We start from the raw sequence: 14167 nt of genomic DNA, 5'->3' as shown, positions 1-14167 counted from the left end.
AACCTGGGTAAACATTATTGAGTTATTATTGCCATAGCAACGGCGCCGCCTTGTTGGCGGCATTGAAGACGTTAGAATTGTAATTGCAACGACGAGAGGGGGCGCAGCTCACTTGGGGAGAGGTGATGGTCTCGCCCTCTCATGCCGGTTTGATTGTGCCCCCTCCCCTTCGATTCCCAACCGGCAATCGCCGCTCCGTTTCCCCCACGGAGACAGCTCTGCTGCGACCGGAGCGCAGCCAGCGCAGCCACGCTGCCCGGCGCGCGCCGCTTACGACGCCAGCTAGAATATCACTTGAACACTTCATTGCAATCCAACACAGACAAGGTTGCCTGTCATCAAGCACAGCACACGCACGACACAAGTGCAACACTTAAGCTCAGCTTCACGGCATACGAACAAGGTTCTCACCTTTCGATAACGACACTAAGATTTCTTTTGCTATTCATGCCGGGGTTCTTTGCGTCTCTTCCGCAGTACAATAATGTCCGAGAAAGCACATAGGAATCTCCCACAATATTACACGCGCGTCGGCCACGCCGCCTTGCTGCACGGCAGCGGCAGCAGCGGTGACTGTTTTCTTGCATGCGCTCAGCCAGTCGCGCTGGAGAGAAGCGGCGACAAAAAAAATTAGAGTAGGAGTGTTTCCTCAGGGCCGCTACCTCTAGGAGCGTAATAATAAAACCGAAACTACAAAAAGAAACATCACCCTGGCTACGCTGTCCGTTAGTGGTGATACCATCTGCAGGCAAATGAGAGTGACCGTTTGGAACCGTCTGTAAAGCAGCTTCTTTTGTGAACGAGGGGGGTTGGCAGAACTGGGAGAGGTGGAAGCAGCTATTTGTTGTCGGACAAAGGAAAACATATACTCGCAAGATAATTATAATTTGCGAATACATATATGAACCAATAAAATATTCAAAGCCGTCCATTCCTATATGAAGAATTACAATCTAGAAAAGTTCAAGCTCACTGCGGTGGTCAAGCTTTGAGGCTGTCCGAAGTCGTCGGCGTGATGGCCGTTGGCTTTGTCGTGGCAAAGAGATGACGCGGCGCTGTGGTTCGTGCGCTCGCCGGCCAAAGTGCGCGGCGTTGTGACGCTGCAGAGACGGCGTTGACAGTCTTCAGGAACAGGATGGGCCATCGCGTCCTCTATTTTAAATGCAGAGCATTTCTTTAACTCACGATGTCACCCGTTCTTGGCGTCCGTAATTGTCCGCATCGCTCGCCTCGACATGCCCGGCTCAGACGTTTCGCTATCGGCGCGATCAACATTCGATAGCGCGCCCAGGCACGTTTCAAGGCCACTCTCTCCCCTCTCTCGGACTCAACGTGCGCCGAGGCTGCCAATTTTACTGCTGACGAGCGCTCTCTCGTCAGCAGTTGCCACAAGTGCAACAACATTAACGTAACGCAAACTACTTAATGTCGTGCGCCCCCGGAAATGCTCTGCATTTGATCGTGCCCCTCGCGAGGGGGCTGCTTCACTGCGTCGCCATGCGAACAGTTTGCCACGCTTTAGTTTCAGTTCCGTATCTCCCCGCCGCGGCCGTGGAGAGAAGGTGGCCGGCCGCGACTCTCGCCACCGCGGCGCTGCGGTTGCGAGTTGCGCTAGGAAAGCGAGCGTCGTCTGCTAGCGGGGAGCGGAACGCGTTCCGCTCGACATCTCCGGTCTTCGCCACTTCTGGCTGCGCACTGCAAAAGAAATTTTACAATGCCAAACGCATCAGCCCGGAGCAGCCAACCAAACCCTGTCCTTCTACTCCAGCCCCTCTCCCCAAATCACTAGCTTTCCCAGCGCATTTGTCTCGTGACCATCTTGGGGCGAGGCACGGTGGGAAGTGGCAACGTTGGAAAAACCTGCTCCGCAACGGGTCTGAGTTTTCTAACGCTGGCGAGAGCGCCGTTACTTCATCTCAGACATCGGTTGCCTTGGCAATGAGGCACAAGCCGATCTTGAGTTCAGTTACTCACTTGAACTCGGGTGATCCCGTGCAGCTCAGGGACCCACCTTGCGACATATGGGCACTGCAGGCGTACCACTCACTCCCATTGGGAAGCGGGCGATGCGTTTGGCATTGTAAAATACATGAGGTGGTGGATGGGCATGTGGCTCGGCTCTGAGGTCTCCTGGCCGTTCGCGTCCAACACACAACTCGCCGAGAATTTCGTTCCTCCTTCCTCCTAGCTTGTCGCGTCTCTTCCGCTTCCTTGCTTGCGCTTCTTCCTTTCCTTTTTCTACGTACTTTTCCCTGACATCGGCTCGTGCTTCATCGTCTTCACTTGTTTTGCGGCATCGAATGCTGGGTCCGCAGCGTGTCCTCACACCGCCTTAATTTGAGCCGCATTGAAACTGTCCTGCCACCTACAAATCGAAAATTCCGTATCTTCTGAGGAAGTTTCCCTTCACTGGCATGCAAAATATATATGCCAGAGCATTAGCTTAATGTCTTGACCAAAAAGACGGCGCCGGTGGGCTAGGCAACGGCCCACTGCTCAAAAAATAAAAAGTACGTTTATGAATGCTCGAAGTGGCCCTACATTTATCCAGTAACATCCTACAACCTGAGTACGTGATTGATGTGTAAACAAAATTAACTCATTTTTGTGCTGGGTTGAGTTTGAAGCATGGTACTGTGGAATTCCATACTAGTGCAGAACACCTGTACTACCAAAGCCTTTTTGATAAATCTACCTAAATAATGTAGGACCTAACGAATAGGCCCTTTACGCTGAAACGTGTTTTAGAGATATGTACGCAGTGATAAAGAAGAAATTTGAGCATGGTAACCTCACAAGTAGCAATTAGGAAAGTAGCAATGCATGGTTCTGTAATTATCGTCTATGCAGCGCTTAAAAGCGTTATTGATTAAGCCTTCCAGGCACACCAGCGAGATTTCGTTCCATTTTATTCAGTGCACAAGCTCGACAATTCCTGTATGCAGTGGTTCTCATCAACTCGCTCCCTTGAACACTTCTGTTCTTTTCTGTAGCTGCCAAAAGGAACTCGCTTATCGGCCGCAGTAGCGTAATGGTTTAATCGCGGATATTTGAGGGAATGACCCGTGTCCGGGCACCACCAGTAACAAAATCTTCGCAATACCCTTAATGTTTTACTCTGAAGTGTTCTCTTTGCTCAATTCTATGCATTCTGCTTGTAAATGACGTTGTTTTGTATCTGTTTGGTCGGTTGAAGGGTGAAGCACGGCACATGGGAACACGTTTAAAAGTCATGTGAATTGCACAGGAAAATCCTGGCTTTTACATAGCTCGGAACAGAATATTGAAACGGATGATGATGATAATGAGAGGACCGAGTGGCTTACTGGGCATATGCCCCCGCAAGCACCATACTACAACCGGCAATAAAATAAACGCCCGGTCTTGCGAGAATCACTAGCCCCGTAAAGTTCATCGGTGCGTCGTATCCGCCTACATCTTCTGAACATTCTACATCAACAGCAGCTGTGGAACATGGTGGAGCTCAGTGTACCTATATATCCATTCAACAACTGACCAATGACGTTTTCGCATTCACCTTGACAGACTTTGTGGACAGGTCTCCTGTCAATTGTTTTTTCCATATGGGTATGGGACCATGTAGACGAAATTAACTTAAAGATACATCTCAGGAAGGAAACTTGCACAGGAAAGGGAAGGCACCATGTCATGGAAAGGGAGCGTAAAAAACTGCCTCAGAAATTAACAGAACGGGTGATGTAAGGTTGTGTATTTGGTGCCTGATGTGATTTTAAGAAAAACCAAGCGCAAGGGCAATACAAAAAATCCAAAGACATGCCCATCTGTGGGGGCCTGCTGATTTTTATTTCGAATGATAATCACACGTTAATTCTGGGAAAAAAAGACAGCGGAAAAATCCGGCCGCAGAAAATCACCTTGGCGTTGTATGTGCACTGCGGAAGCACTTCCCTGTATTGTTTGTCGCCTTCCTTAAATAAGAAGTGGCAACCGCGTTTGCGTCGACTGAAACACATACCATTTCTCCCACAATACCCAATCGGGCGCTACGCACTAGCCGCATTAGGCGGCCGGTGAGAGGGCTTTTACAGGCTTCAAAACAACTTTTTATTTCTCGTTGTCCCCATGTTTCATACGGGACAATATTTTCCTATTCCAAATAAAATATTTTGGCAGTCCGCGCCTTTCGTTTCGTGTTCGGTCGTTTCTGTGTAGAAAACATTCCTTTTAGGGTCGGCCGAACCGGAAATGTAGATGTCGGCGCATTGTACCAGGGCGTAGGATGCGCTCTGTTTCAAGGCCGAAGAACTGCTACGCTTTTCTCAAATTGTGGCAGTCAGTGACTGTAGAATAGACAATGCCGCAGTGCTACTAAGTTTGTATGTGTTCCTCCTCTACTCAGGTATCGACCACACATCGCAGTTGACACCACTCGTGAGGAAGAGGACCTTAAATGCCATGACAACTACACGGTGTTTGCAGTGTCCGTTTTTCAATACATCACCCTGGCCGTGGTGTTCTCCCGGGGGTACCCATACCGCAAGACAATCTTCTCAAATTGTGAGTGACAAGCTATGGGGACTTTTTACAGGGAGGCGGGATATGCAGTTACAGGAGGAAGGCAGACGGGTTAGACACTGAAGCATTCCTTCTTTCTCCGAAAACCTTTTTCCGCTGCCTTGACTTGTGGCCTCCTCAACTTTCTAAATACAATGTGTTCCGGCCAAGGCGTCTTCTACCTGACAAAAAATTTGAAGCAAAACTGGCGGCATGTCAATAAATTATGACCATTTACCCCTTTCTAATATTGTTTTGACAACTTCAGCGCTTGTGTTGTCTTCGTCTTCCCTTTGTCCCGTGCTTCGCGCTGTTTTGTTAAAGTTATGTACCAACTTGCCCAACTACAAACCCTGCTTCAAAAGGAAGAATTGCCGTATTTCACACAAACATCACACCCACATTTAGGTGTACTGTAAGCTACATCTAGCCTGGTATGGTCTACTGATGGAAGGGATGCATTGAAAGCAACTTCATTACAGCAAATGTGTATTGCCACCTAAAACATCTAAGTGCTGTATATATTCGTTATAATATAATATTATTTATAACAATGAATGGAACAACTACTCGTAATAGTAAAATATTCATCTGATATTCTCAGAACTAACTAAAAAAGTATATCAAACAACAGGTTCAAGAAAACATCACCAACGAGCCATTACGAAAGCCAAAATAAATGAGACACCGAGAAAGTAACAAAGATATTCCCATCGCAAGCACTCCACATCCCGAGCCCGCCGTCCTGTACCAAACAGAAAAAGTTTTGTGAGATTGAAAGTCCAGCCCACACAAACCTGCGGATCCATTTCTCTACCGCTATGAGTGCACGCACGCAAAAGGAGCGGGCATATTTTTAACCAAAAATGTTTTTTTCAATCGTAGGATAGATGTCCTACTACTTTTGTCGAGAGTAATTCTGAATAACAAGGGGTATGGGTTTTCGTTTTGTAGGGAAGCAGGCGTCTTCGCACTGGCTGAGACGCCATGTTTTATAGTGCCTTTCCTCCCCACAAGGTCCAAATTGGCTAACTTACTGAACTTCTGCAACCGATGTACTCTGGGAAACGTTCACAGCGACTACACACGGTTGTAAAAGCAAAAACAAAACAGGAGCCATTGACTGCCGTACTGGCACTATTCTAACACGCACCTTTTTTTTTTGCTAAATGTGGCCTTCGATTATGAGTTCCTGTTACATTCGAGCTCCATAACAAAATATGCCTCAAACTGCCCAGGAGCATTGCAATGGACACAAATTGCCCCAAAATGTAATTCAATTCAATAAAATAAATGAAGGAAGCTCACACTAACGCGTAAGACTTGAAGCTGGTGAAGCTGCCCGCAACCTTCACGACCATTACGAAGGCTTAAGTCTATGGTTGCAGCAGATTTGCCCCTTTTTCCGCTGCCGCAACGACCCTCACTTCATCATTGTTGGCCTAAGTGTGGGCTTCTTTCATTTTTTTGAAGTGCTAATCATTGCAATCACCTTATAGGTGTGTGCGCTATGGTGTGTGTCTTTCTCGTTCCGAGCAAATGCTGTGACGATCAGGGTGAACGCTGCGGTTTTTCTCGGTCCTAACAAGTGTCCACGATTGTGGCTGACTACGGAGTTTTTGTATTGAATTTTTTGCCACTATTGGCAATCTTCATAAGTGGGTGCTAGGCTTGACAAACCGACGCAGGGGACGCTGGGCGGTTGTCGTGAGGAAAGCACACACAAGCGCTAGGCATTTTCTTTGTTTTGTTCATTGCCGTGCGGTCTCCGCGAGGCCTGTGCTCATGGGCGCATGCTCGGAATTTTCTTGGTATTTTGAAATGCGGACACAAAAAATTACAATTTGCCAAACAGCTTCTCTCTTTAAATAATCCGTCAATACCGCGTAGGTAAATTTTAGCTTACACAATCCTGAATGCGCAAACCTAAGTTAGCTGTCGCTCATATATCTGCTGCGGCAATTATGACATCGTTTCAGTCAGTATGGCTCCGAAGACTCACTATCATGAATCGTCCGTCATGCGAAATGTAATTTTACATGCCGACACCTGTGGGACAAAGCAGCCTCATGCCCACTCGCCTTCCCCAATGCATGATTGCGCGATGAATGTATTGAAGCAGAGCCGTATTTGCCATATCTTTATCCAAGGCTTTACCAGCCCTGAGTACTGATGTTTTTAAGAACTTGAAGACTGCCGGGTAGGATTTATAAATTAGGAGCGAATGAACCGACGTTCTGCCACGTCTAAAACTATGAAGGTTCCGGTATTTGAAATTCCAAACACTTTCAATGTTCGGTGATGGACATTTTTTGCCAGCAGGAGGTGTACAAGACATTTTAGAATGCAAAGGAATGTTTGCTTCCACAGTTTCGTGCATCAAATAAAACATCTTCTGTCATGTACATGGTGTCATGTCTTTTACACCTGCGTGGTAGAATCGGTGTTAAAATATTTGTCTTTTTGAAATTTTCCGAAGTAAACTTACTGCGCGTTACACTCGCGAGCTCACAATGTCGCACATGCGGTAAACGTATTTGTTTGCCCACAGGTTGGCGTGGACCATGCAAGAAAAGCACGGGCAACTATATTCATATTTCAAACCATGAATTCGCATACAGAGACCACAATGCATATCTTGGTCTGCCGTCGTCCCCAGGGTCAACAAAGCAGTTTAACCACAGTTTTTTTGTGTGTTTTTTGTCCTTCCGACTCAGATTTGTTCGTGGCTGCATTGGGTGTGATGACTGCTTTTACACTGTACCTGGTGCTCTACCCGGCCCAATTTCTCATTGATGCCTTAGAGGTAAGTGCTACGAATGTTTTGCTAACTGTTCTGCTAACTGTTTCGCTTTTGTTGCGTTAATTTCCTATTTATTCAGCCAGTCAGGCACCGTGCAAGACAGCATTGTTCCTGTGAATGACCAGAAAAAAATGTTATAGCTGTCAAAATAACATATATTTTACCAGCGAGAAATAAGAATTGACCAGACCAGCTCGCACATCAACAGCAGTTCTCAAGGCAACGCGGTGTGAAAAATAGGAAGCTATCTTATTCGACAAGACTGGAGTAATCAGAACATACAAAACAGCGCAAAAAGAGGAAGACTAAGATTGAAGGAAAGCACAGACACACGCGGGAAATATACAAGGCCTTTTAGATCATTGAAAGTGATCGCAACTGCGTCAGTAAGCCGTCGGTGGCCTTAACAGTGAAAGGGATAAAGTACTTAAAAGGGCACATATGTAAGAGTGCTGTGACGGCAGGATGTAATCGCGTCTATCTTATATTTGCATAATCCTTATGTTTTTTGTTACGTTTTGTGTCTGACAACGCATTTATTTGTAACACGTAACGATTATGCTCAGCTGTTGGTTCCGAACTTGTCTGTGCTTTCGTACACTCTTATTCTTCGTGTTTTCGCTGTGTTTTTTATGGTCCAAATGAACCCACATGCCCCACTTCAGACGTTCATTCTGTAAAAAAGATAAGGTTGGGAGAAGCAAATTTATCTGGGAAAATAAGGGCAAGGTGCGTATTTTTAAGCTGTTCTATGGTGCTTTGCAGTAACAAAGTTGCTGACAAATCAAAGTTCTTTGAGCGAGTTCGTTTCTGACTACGGAATGAGGGTGAGCATTATTACCACAAAAATACTGAGAAGCCGGAATGAGCGCTTCTTTCATAGAAGCTGTCCCTGACAGCACAAGCAAGATGCATGATGCAGCATAAATATTTGCATAGAGGGTGTTTCCTTTGCGTTTCTTAGTTTTCTTGGTTGAGTGTTTTTGTTCCTTGTCACAATTGTATTCTGTATTCAGCATTCATACGTGTCAGTCTTGTTTTGCTGTCATTAAGAAGGAGTGCTAAAATAGTCCCTGCCCACTTTTTTGTATGGACATGCATTGCGGTAGCGAATACCCTGTGCTCGTTCAGGAACTTCTCATGATATGAAGGACGTTTTAGCTGCCTGTAGGTGCCTGACTTTGGTATTCGTGATTTGTACAGCCTCTAACGTATCGCACTTTCTTAGAAGATGTATAGGTTTTTCTGTACTACGAAAACAAAATCTTGTCAAGGGTTTTGCTTGCATAATAATTTTTTCAGTGTGCTCATCAAGGTAAACACAAGTAATTTATCTTCTCTGTTGTGCAGTTTGACATCAAGGATGTCATTTTTAGCTTCCGCGGACTCTGCGTCTCCATAGCTTTGGGCCACTTTGTCGTTGCCTACATTCTGGAGGTAAGAAATTTTTGATGATCACTGTTGACTACAGTCGAGATTTTAGGCAAATGCTTTTTTTCTTCCTTGCGCTCCTATCACCCCACTTCAATTTATCAGCACGAATTAGAGGTTAGCAAGGGCTTTCATGGTATTTTTACAATGCCTACAAATGCCTCTTTTGGCGTTCGTGCATAAATGCCTTTAGATGCATATTTTCAAGATGGACGCCTTTGTGGACACTATTTAGCCTAAAGTTTCGCTTTCTAGGGCTTATTCAGACCATTATTCATGGTACCGGGCAGCATTGCCTGTTCCGGACTCTGTGTGGTTCAACCTAGTCATATAGTTCAACCACCTACCATAAAGCAACTGCTAGCAGCAGTTAAATGGGCCCTTCATTCTCACTGACACGAAGCAGAACTATAAATTCAACAGTTTTGTGGTGCAATTGAACGGCTATTTTCAACTTTTGTTGATTTTGTGCGATGATAAACTATACAATTTTATTTTCGGGCGTAGATACAGGTTGCGCACGACTTCGTTAAAAATTATGTGCATTTATGCAGCATTTCATGGTGCTTAGATCTACGCCTTTTGAGGCCTCGAACCTTGTTCTGGTGGCCTGTTTTTGGGGCCTATAAAGCGCTTTTTAGACACTACAAATCCGGCATCTACTGATGACGGCGTCGTCCAGTTCAGCATTGGCATCACACCATGTTGTTTCTGTTTCTTCTTCTTTTTGTTGTATTTTTAACCAACGCTGACAGTCAATTCCGCCGTTGGAGAGAGTGTTATTTATTTATTCCCATTTTTAGAAAATTGGCGTGAGTTGGTAAATGCGAGTTAGCGAGTTGTGGATGATAAAATGAATTACGCAAACAAGAACCGGGCTGGCCGAATAGGGCAGAAGCGGGCACCGTCGGACCCTGTTCCTGTTTCTAGGCATTTGCTTTATCTTATATTGTTGGTCAACTGTTTTTTTTTGACGTATAGCAGTAATAGTTCCCATAAATTTTTCCACCTAAAGTGCCACAGCCCCCAAAAATGCACGTAGCGGCGGTAAGGAATTGCTTCAATTTCATTTATTTTGTTATGAAAATCGACTTGGATCTGTCAATTTTATTTACCATACCTTACGTTTCATCCATAAAAAACGCCCCCGTTGCCGTTTCAGACTTTTTCAGTAATTTATAGGGTGTGCTTAATTAAAAGGATGCCAATTCCTTCTTTAGGAATTTCGGATACCCAGTTTCGTTGGTATTAGCTGCATATCAAGGGCACGATGCAGTGTACGTCTTTTTGTTGAACCTTTAAGTTACCGGCTTCAACCATCTGCGTTCGGAAAGTGCGGAGAGGGACTGTTTGGTCAGCATAGAATTTTACCTCCTGGTGTTTAGAATTAGAGTACCGGCACTACGTGTTGTCCCACCATACGTGTAGAGGCAAATAGTAATGCGTCAAATTCTTTGTTTGGAATAATAGGTCTGCTCCGAAACACCCTAACTTTCAATTTCAAAACAACACCAAGATTTGGGGTTGAATGTATTACTGGTGCTCGAAGCCTCGTCATTTCTTGGCATCCCATGTTCTCAACTGCAAATAAATATCGTGTATTTGTTTTACAAAACGTGGGTTAACGTCACAACATAATATTTATTTCGCCTTCCTCTAAGGTGTACATTAAAAATAATTGTCCGTATCCATGGTGATAACGAGAAATATTTTGGGCCCACTATTTTTCTTGAATTGCATTGTGTTCACAAAGCTTTTAATACAACGGACAATCCTTAATAATTCAGCACGGTGACCAGTCACTGAGCCAGCATATCCTTTTCTGTGAACACGAAACAGAAGATGTGAAATATTCGACGAAGGTCTTGCTTATTTTACCTGATCGTTTTTCCTTGCTGTCTTATATCAGAAAAAATTCAGTTTTTGTTTGTGTTGGCGCTTTGCCTCAAGGAAACTGTTATAATACGAGCAGAGCGCCTCACAAAATTATGTTTAATGGCCTTCACTCCACTCTTCACTCGCCAGCCTTCACTAAACAACGCTATAAAACGCATGGGGCTTTTATATTTTATGCAGAACTTTGTGGTGCAGCAGCTTGTGTTCAAACAGCTCCAGCTGCGCTTCTTCAGTAAAACAGCTCCTTACAAAGAGCTCCAGATGGAGCTCAAGAAGCAGCCACCCTGGACGCCACTGCCGCACCAGTCGTCCGTCAAGAACGGTACGTGCCGCTCACGTGAAGTTGTCCTCCAACCCAGTGCCTTACAAGAAACGCTACCCAAGGAGTACGGCAGCATTGAAAACGCCATTACCGTCAGCGTTGCAGGCGAGAAAAATGCATTCTGCGAGAGCCAACAAAATGGCCACTGTGTGCTGCCGTCCTTGTGCATTACGCGCATGTAACAAAGACCTCCAAGAGCTAAGATCTTCTTGTCCTATGCACCAGTGAAGTTGTAATGTATCTGGTTATGGTTTTCGTTGTGGAATTTGTATTCTGCTTCCAATAACGCAAAACCTACCACCATATTCCTCTCATCCACTGTGTGGACCTGCAATTACGCCAGACGTGCCTTGTTTTTAGGCGGAGTAAACACCATTAGATGAAGACTGAAAAAGAAACCATTTGACGCGTATGGTTTTTACGTCGGTTTAAAATGGCGTGCTGCTTGTTTGAAAGCAAGCTGATTGCTGAAGGTGGAGAAGACATGTGCTTGTTAAAATAAACGTTTTTTAAACACTCAATAATTCGAACCTTCTTGATTTATTCTAAGGCTGTCGTTTTAAGGGCACTTTTATGACCGTTGTAGATATTAGTGACTTTGTATGGTGAGCTGCCTGTTACTAAGCCTCTGATTGCTCTTTGACTTTGATTCTTTTTTCTGTTGGCACTGAGGCAGTGTTTTGTAACTGTGCCATCAATCATGATTAAAAAATATGTTATTTTGGCCAGATCTATCTCGCTTGCAACTCTCAGAACAGATTTTTGTTGTGTCGTGGGCGACGGCGAGCGGCCTCGGCAGCGACGGGAGGGAAGGCGCATCGCGCCGGCCCACGCACAAGCCCACAAGAAAGAGTGGGACCTCGCTGTTACGACCCCAGACAAAGGATGATTTATTTCACATCACAACGGCACCACCAGACACGCATACGCACGTTGTTGGAGCATTAGCATCACGTGCGTCCCACGCGCAACGACATCTAGTAACAACCTAATACGACACAAACGCACACAGTGCGCGGGCGCTCCACAGAGGGCGCCACTACACCACATCATCTCCCCGTGCAAAAGAAGTCCGCACACTCTGTGAAACACATACTGCACATCATTCCCCCGCGCTTTAAAAGAATGTCTGCATGTTGCACATGATCCACACAAAAGCACTCAGTCACTCAGGACAGTCCTACACAGTCCCACCAAAGCACTATCACTTGCGCAGGAGCAGTGGAAGTATGAATAGCAGAGTCGCACACACTCCTGTAAGTTGCACACACGACACGCAACAGAGTAACTCTTTTTTTTAAGATCCATTAAGAAAAACCGTCCAAAAACACTTTCAATGGTGATATGCGACCCAACACAAGACATGACACGTCCAACATGACACAAGGCATGAACCCTACGTCTACCCCCTACCGCACATAGTCGCGAAGCCATTGAGGCTGCTTAGTCTTACGGCACGGACGCGTAGACGTTGAACTTGAGTTATCTGGCGACCCAGACGCCCCCTCGTTTTCCCTTGTGTTGTCTGCATGGTTATTTGGATCTGTTTGCTCAATATTTTCTTCCTGACATTCTACCGTTTCCTGAGAAACAACGGATCCAGACCTTGCACTGGAAGGAAGCTCTGACAGATCAGAGTCTGTCTGCACCCTGGGGTTTGCCCCATCTGTCAACGGTAGACTAGGGTACTGACTGTCACAAATGTCTAAATTAGACGAAGAGTATAAAAACTCTGTATGCCTGGAAGAGAGTTCAACATTTTCAAAGGAATTCAGTGCCGAGCCAACCTCAATCCCTTTCTGAATTACTGCGAGTTTTGAAGCGTTCCAGATCATTCCATCACTGAGCTTGAAAGTGAAAGGTGCAACCTGACCCTGCACTGTCAATGGCTTACTATACTTCAGAAATTCTTGCTTACGGAATTTTAGCTTCACGACATCTCCTACCTTTATGCGGGTTTGCTGCGCACCTTTCCTTCTGTCAAAGTACTGTTTAGCTTTATGCTGGTTCGTGAAGACCTGATTCCGAACATGAGGCAGAAAATTGCCCGATTCTGCTGCCTTTTTACGTATCCTGAAGCTGCTAATATCCACTTTGGAACGAGGCTGACGTTCATGCAGCAAAACAGCTGGAGAAAGACCTGTCACTGAATATAGTGTGACCCTATACGACCCAATAAATTGTGTAATGCTTTTCGAAGCATGCTTGCCTTCAAGTCTGGCTACCTGTAAATGTTCTTTGAGAACCCTGTTAAACCGTTCAATGTAGCCGTTAGCCTGCGGGTAATAATTCGACGAGAACACGTGGCGGATACCTTTTTCCTTTAGAAAATCTGGCATTTGTTTGGAGACAAACTGGGGTCCATTATCTGTCACCCTTCCCGACTGAAAGACCAGTCCAACAACTTAATGACACCCTCAGTTGAAATGAAATTTGTGCCCAGAACCTCAGGCCACTTAGAGTAGTAATCGACTAGTGTAACAACAAATCGGGGGTACGACACATCTAACAGACCGACGATGTCCATTCCCAACTTTTGCCAAGGCCCTTCAGGCCATTCCACTGGCTGCAACGGAGCTACATGAGGCTTAGCAGACTTGTCTGCCAGCTGACAAACGAGACAATGCTTTACATGTTCTTCAACGTTGCGATCCATTTGAGGCCACCAGTAACGTTCCCGGAGAAGTTGTTTCGTACGTACTATTCCTTGATGATGTTCATGGGCTAACTGGAGGAACGTAGGTACAAGTACACAAGGAATAACTACACGGTCATCACGCATGAGTAAACCGTCCACCACAGAAAGTTCATCCTTCACATCAAAACAAGGTGTTAATTCACTGTGTACTTGTTTCTTATCTGGCCAACCCTTAGACACACTCTACTACCTTCTGCAACGTCACATCTGCCTTCGTTGCCAGCTGCACGGTTTCTTTATCGACTACTGATGTTACTAGTGACACTATCTCTTCCTCCTTAACAAGTTCTTGACCGGTCTGAATGGGTAATCTCGATAGAGCATCAGTCACCAGATTTTCTGATCCTTTGCAGTACTCGATGTCAAAGTTATAGTACAGCAGACGAGCCGACCACCTTGAAATCCTTAAAAGTCTCCGACCTGCATCTCCTGCGGCACACAAAGCAACTATAGCCTGCTGATCAGTCCTAAGCGTGAACCG

At 45.5% G+C, this 14167-nt stretch overlaps 1 protein-coding gene across 1 annotated transcript in view; it reads left to right on the top strand.

Moving 5' to 3' along the window:
* LOC144179634 (polyamine-transporting ATPase 13A3-like) overlaps positions 1-11712 on the top strand; it is a 93094-nt gene extending 81382 nt beyond the window's left edge. Inside the window, exons 25-28 of the mRNA XM_077708051.1 lie at positions 4382-4539; positions 7254-7342; positions 8690-8776; positions 10847-11712. Of these exons, the coding sequence (XP_077564177.1) occupies positions 4382-4539; positions 7254-7342; positions 8690-8776; positions 10847-11170 (658 nt within the window). The 3' untranslated portion in view covers positions 11171-11712. The remainder of the gene's footprint in view (positions 1-4381; positions 4540-7253; positions 7343-8689; positions 8777-10846) is intronic.
* The last annotated feature ends 2455 nt before the right edge of the window (positions 11713-14167 follow it).

The sequence above is a fragment of the Haemaphysalis longicornis genome, unplaced genomic scaffold (genome assembly GCF_048455015.1).
Source record: "Haemaphysalis longicornis isolate Haplotype H1 unplaced genomic scaffold, Haemaphysalis longicornis Haplotype H1 scaffold_4, whole genome shotgun sequence".
In the NCBI taxonomy this organism is placed as follows: domain Eukaryota; kingdom Metazoa; phylum Arthropoda; class Arachnida; order Ixodida; family Ixodidae; genus Haemaphysalis; species Haemaphysalis longicornis.
Note: the sequence above shows the minus strand (reverse complement) of the source record. Positions and strands in the feature narration are given on the sequence as shown.